Genomic DNA, 6318 nt, shown 5'->3' on the forward strand with positions numbered 1-6318 from the left:
GGAGCTATCTTTGTGGGCAGTGATGAAGGTTTTTCTTAGGACTAGATTTCCAGGTTAGAACTATCGAATCTTGGCCCTTTTGTTGTAGCTGGAGATGAACTGCTGCTGGTAGGCTGCGATGTGAGTAATGGTCTGCTCGCCCTTCTCCTCTGCCAGATTTAAGCTTGTGGCCATCTCCTTACTATTCAGTTGCTTGTCTTTTGGTGGTGCGATATGCCCACATACATCCTGGGAGTTCATCTGGCCATTTTCCCTTCTTGTCAGTGAGGGATTTCTTGAGGCAATCGAGGATCATCTTGTTGGATGCTTTGAAGCCTAGAGTGATTGACTGATAGGGCATCGAATTTTCTAGGGTGACAAGGACCACGCCTGCTCCCAAACCATTGTAGTTAGATGCGCTAACGACATACAAAGGCCAAAAGTCTCTATCGGGTGGAGCAGGCGCGGCTAGGGCGTGCTCGGCTACCTACAGGGCATCGTTGGGAAACTTTATTACGTTATCTAGGATAGGCGTGAAGGCGCAATAGGGAGTTATGGAGCCGTTGTTAGGTTGCCCTATTGCATTGTGAAGGTGTGGTAGGGAGCTGTGGAGCTGGGGCCATGTTACACATAGCAGGAGATGCTCAACTACCAGTATTGGGCCACTTTAAAGTTGAATTATGGAGCAAGGGTCGGTTGGGGCTGTGTGACACGTAGCAGGAAGTGGTGTTCAACTGCTGATACATGTTGCTCCTATGTAGAATCTTTTGGGGCGATGAGGATAAGACTTGCTTCCAAGTGTCCTTTTAGTGTTTGTCTGCCCTTGGCGCACCTTTTGGGCCGAGTTGTTGCATTTGTCAAAAAAATTTGCATCTGTTAGTGTTTATGCCTTTATCGTCGCGCGTCTGGATTAGGTGGAATAGTGCGTTGTGAGGATGGCTGTGTGCATCTAAAGGTAAAACTTGAGCTTCCGGGTTGCAACAATTATTACCAAAGTTAGCTTTTGAATTTCTGGTAGCATTAATGAAGGCTTTTGAACTGTGGAATACAGGTAGTTGGGCCCCCAGCTCTTCTTGTATGATGGTAGAGCTTATTGCTACTTTAGATACCGTCAAACATGTGAATAGGTCATCCGCTACTTCCGATTTGGATAGTATTGAGTTGATGTAAGGTTTTTTTTCAAAAACCTAGCATCTTGATCGGTGAGCCTTGTCCCAAAATGCATGCTTGTCTGTCAAAGAGAAAAAGTTTGCCAGAGTTAGATGATCAATTTTTCAAACAGCTGGTAGTCTACTATAAGTCCTTTTTGGAAGGCTGTTCTACCTGCTCGATCTCATCTATGAAGGATGACCTGCTTATGTTGGTCATGTCCCGTCGTAGTGCTTCGTTGGTGACCTCATAGTGTTGGAAATCGCGTAATTACTTGGTCAAAAATCTCTATACTTCTTCCTGAATTTGCCATTGTTGGGGGTAGCGGAGTTCTCGGCTGCCCCCGGTCTTGACCTGTTGGTCTAGGCTGCTCTTCTACGTGCCTGGCTCGTCTATACTGCGATAGCGGTGCATATGGTCCATTCATGGCAGGTGAGGGAATTCTTCGTAAGCTGCCGGTTGAACTTGAGCTGGATTAAGTGACTGTTTCTCTCCGTCTGTCGTGCTTTCTACTCTAATGTGAGGTAAATGATCCTCCTTGCGGACTTAGCTGCGAATGAACATTTCGCCTGGAAGGTTGCTCATGTTGATATCGGAATGTGGTCTCAACCGTGAGTGTATGCTCGTCCATAGGCCCAACCGAGAGTGCACGCTCCTCCATGCGCTAAGATGGAAGTATACACTGCTAGAATGCTCAGTTTGTGGCTGGTCGAGTGGCTGCTTGCCAGGACGCTACTGGAGAGGTTTTTCATCTACCCTTGTCCTTCTTTGGGACACCTTATCTGGGGCAAGTTGCATCGTGGTGTGCTGCAAGAGCTGATGCACCAATGTTGTCTTCTTTGCAAGGGCGTTCATCAACTCTATGACTTGTCGAGACAAGTGTTGTTCTCCATTTGGGTTGGAAGACTTGGAAGGAATGTGCCTCCTTGAGCAGTGGAAGGGTGGTAGACTCCGGACGTGTGATTTGAGTTTAGAAATGTCAAATCCACAGGGAAATACGGTGAAAATGCCCCCGGCTTGATGGTAGGTCCGGATGGTTGAGATAATCTTGGGCTGACTTGGGTTGCTTGGAAGGCCACAGAAGCAGGCTGGGCTACAAGAGCATGTTAGGCCATGGGAGTGGGCTGCTCGACGGGAGCAGGCTGGGCCACCAGGGCGGGCTGCTCGGCGGAAGCAGGCTGGGCCACCAAGGCAGGCTACTCGGAGGGAGCAGGCTAGGCCACGGGAATAGGCTTCTCAGTGTGTGGCGCACGTGGGTGCAAGGTTAGGGCTTGGCTTGGCAACTCGTTAGGTTCGTGTCGGGTTTGAGCAGCACGGGCCGGTTTGCCTTGCGCTTGGAATGACAGGGCTTGGGTTGTGGCCTTGGTGCTGTGGGCTTTGGATGACACAGCTTGGGCCATGGTGTAGCACCATGGACCTCACCATGGGTGGCTACCGTGGTGGCCACCGCGGCGGTTGCCATGGTGGAGCCTTATGATGGTGGTGCCACTTAACTTATTGTCACGTTTAGCCTTATGGATCGCCGTGGTCCCATCTCTTGAACATTGGAATTTTCGTTCATTAAAGTTTCCAAATATCTTGCCATTGTACTTTTCTTTTACGTTTTACCAAAGAATTTTTGCAAATAAAAAATTCTAAAACTATGAATGTACAAAAAGTCTACAAATGGACAAGAAAATAGAAAACCTTGGATGTGAGAGCCTTCTAGGAGTGTTGGACTCAACTCTAAATGAAAGCACCAATTTGTGGATGCAAATTTCTTCCTTCTTGCTCTTGGACAAAATTGCACCTACAAAACAAATAACACCTTAGGTCAAGGCCAAGAGCCTCACACACCCATGATGAATGGGGCGGGGAGGCTTTGGCTGAAGAACCTCTGATGCCAAAGTTAGAATTTTGAGGGAAAAGTGTTCGGAGAATTTAAAGAGTTTAGCAAGAGAATTGCAATTGAGTTTTGGAGAGAATGAGGTAGTATTTATAGGGGTGTGACCGGTCCCTTAAAGAGGAGTAGGACCGGCCACTTGGTTGATATTTTGGGTGAGGTTCATGATTTGTAGCTAATTAGGAATAATTGAATAATAAATCAATTAATTAGCAAATTAATAGAATAATTTCCTAATTGATTAGCTAATTAATATAATAAAAGATGAATGATTTGGGACGTACCTTGTGGAGAGGATTTGATGAGGATGGATGAAATAGGTTTTGAATTGTTACCTATTTTGGGCACTTTTGACTTGGTTGAGGGATAATTGCCCACTGCTCACGCGTAGGAATCCTGGTGTGCCTCGAGGGTAATTTTGTCCTTTTCACCCAATAATCCACATGTCGTCTTATGATTATTTTTTACTCCACACTGATATTATACCGAAGTTTTTTATTTTATGTATTGTTGTAACATCATGTAATATACTGATGTGATAATATGATATTCTAAATTATTCAATTATAACACGGGATTACACTTTTTAAAATTTTGTATTTATAAATCTATATATTATATAGTTTGAATGAATTAGCTAGAAAGCTACATCAGCAATAACACTACGGTGCCATTGTCATACAGAAAATATTCACATCACATTACTACATAATAATTATTATTGTGCAAAGGTATCATTATCCAGCATAATAATTTGGTGTTGGAATTCACACAACTTGTAACGTTAACAACTCTTTGTTGTACAAGCATCATCATCATCAACTCTTTGTTGTACAAACATCATCATCAAACAAGACATAAACTTTTGATCTACTACTTGTCTGATAAAAAATAATTGTTAGTAAAATAATTTCGTTTCATTTGGTATAGGTTATGAAATGAATTCTTCACATTTTTTTTTTCTTTTCTGAACACCCATATTTATTTATGTCTCTTAATTCTTAGTAAGCAAGAGAATGCACGGAAGAAAGAAAAAAAGTACAGAGTTCAATTCCCTTAACTAATATGAGTCATTAGTTGTACAAGTAAAAAAAGCAAAACAAAAAGAAAGCTTTAATTCTAAATACTGTGTATTTTGTTTCCCTGCTTAAGAACTTATTTTACAATATAAGCTTGTTCCAAATAACATTAGTTTGACTGACCTTGGGTTCAGCAAGGTAATATAGGAGATGGACTAGTTAGTTGAAAATATACACGAGTTTTGAGGGTTGCTGGGGAGCAGATGGAGATTTGGTGGAACCAATAGTTCTGATGTTGACGAAAAGGCCAAGGGGGATTGAATGTCAATGACAATGTAGCCCATGAACTTGCACAACATGCATGATTTCGTAGCTTCGGATAGAAGAGGCGTCTCCGTGGTTTTTTTTTTTTTTCGAATGATAGATTTTGTTAAATTAAATATTAGTTTAGTCACCGATCAGTTTCAAACTCATATCGTCATGCAAAAGTGTCAACTTTATTCTACCACGGCGATAAATGGCCACTTGCAGGCGTATCCGTGGTTAACTTCGTTTATTATGCAAACATATTAGATTTGGATTAAATTTGTATTAGATGGCAAGCGAGAAACGCTCTTTTTAACTTCAGTATATTTTTCTTCCAATTGGGGGGTGGGGAGTGTTTCAATCCAGAGTTTTTACATAGAACCAAGCTTATCATCTCCATAATTACACATTCTTATGACATGGACAACGGTACACGACAATCCCAAAATTATATAAAAGATACATAAGATGTGACCATACACGGGCACTGCAGTGCACTGCACCTGCCCACACGACATTCGCTGTTATATTATATCCAAAATTAAAGCCAAAATAAGTCTCGTTGGACGAACTTGACCTTCATTTCATCAATCATATCATCAGCAGCCAAGCGATGGGTGCTATCTCTCGATTTATCTCCCACCTCATCATCTTCTTCACTCTTCTCATCCTCGAAATCGTAGTCCTTGTCCGTTCCGTCGCCGGACTAAACCCAAATTCAGGCAAACGTGTCATCACCACCACACAGTATCTCAAACTCATAGAGCAAAAGAATCCCACCATTTGCTACACAAAAAAGTTGAAGGCCACAGAATGCTCAGTTTGCTTATCGGATTTTGAGGAAGGTGACAAGGTTAGGGAGCTGAAATGCAAGCACACATTTCACCAGGATTGCCTTGACAAGTGGCTGCAGCAGTATTGGGCCACCTGTCCACTTTGCAGGACTAAGGTGTTGTCGGACGATGTTGTGGCTAGTTATCATCGGCTGAGAAATCAGGTAGAATACGACGGCCGAGATGAGGAGTTGATTTTCTTGTTATCTTCGTTGCAGGGTAATACATTACATAGATTTTTCTAATCAGACTGTCCTCTAAGTTGAATTAGTATTCTATATATAAATGTTTCTTTTTTTATATTCCCTTTTTGCTCCCTAGCTATCTGTATAATATAAACGCATTATTATTTTACTTTACTGTTTTTTCCTTTTTATTTTCTTGAGAGTTATGTAACTTTTATAAATATTGTAGATGATGTGATTAGTTAGTGGCAATCGGATGCGATTACTCAGATAAATTGCAGTTTGTTAAGGGCCTAGCGGGAGAGTGTTTCCAAACCAAGACTATTTCTGTACTTTCCTGTTCTATTTATCCGGCGATTGTCGTAACTGGCGGAACTGCTTGGGAAAGGCCGCCATCTCTCCCCCCCCCCCCCCCCCCCCCCCCAAAGAAAAAGGATTTTGAAGGAACCGGATTCCCTCATAAGCTTAGGAGGCTAATCCTCCTGAGCAAATCACATGGGTCATTGAAATTTAATCTAGCGGCTACAAACAGGGGGTCCCTCTAAAAGTTATAATAATTGCAGTCATTAAATCAAATTTTAATGGCCCGTGTGATTTGCTCAGGAGGCTCAGCCTCCTAAGCTTAGGAAGGGATCCGGTTCCGATTTTGAAAGCCTTATATGCGCATTTGTACTAATAGGCTCTTTATTAGTTATAGGACCTATTTCACATCAAACTTCAACGATGTGAACAATCTATTTTGTAAGTCTCGATTCATAGATCATCCTTGCAAAATTCAATTTAATCTGAAACTATTAGCCTAATTAATTATCACGATGAAATTTCATTATTCCTTATAGAATAAAGTGTTTTGATATTGGCACAATCCTACCTTAAATCAATCACTACAAGAAAAGGAAGGTATGGGCCTAGGTAGGGATATTCAAATAAATTCAGCAATTAGTAGGCTTCATTCAATTCACTGT

General features: G+C 42.0%; 1 protein-coding gene across 1 annotated transcript; it reads left to right on the forward strand.

Annotated features, from left to right (window-relative positions):
- The first annotated feature begins 4948 nt into the window (after window positions 1-4948).
- On the forward strand, window positions 4949-5413 carry LOC137719898 (probable E3 ubiquitin-protein ligase XERICO). The gene has a single exon (XM_068458888.1). It carries the CDS (start codon window positions 4949-4951, stop codon window positions 5411-5413), a length of 465 nt encoding a protein of 154 aa, XP_068314989.1.
- Window positions 5414-6318: the final 905 nt, after the last annotated feature.

The sequence above is a fragment of the Pyrus communis genome, chromosome 16 (genome assembly GCF_963583255.1).
Source record: "Pyrus communis chromosome 16, drPyrComm1.1, whole genome shotgun sequence".
In the NCBI taxonomy this organism is placed as follows: Eukaryota; Viridiplantae; Streptophyta; class Magnoliopsida; order Rosales; family Rosaceae; genus Pyrus; species Pyrus communis.

Excerpts from the sequence above, each read along its gene's own strand:
- LOC137719898 (XM_068458888.1), top strand. The coding sequence starts at position 4,949 with ATGGGTGCTATCTCTCGATTTATCTCCCACCTCATCATCTTCTTCACT.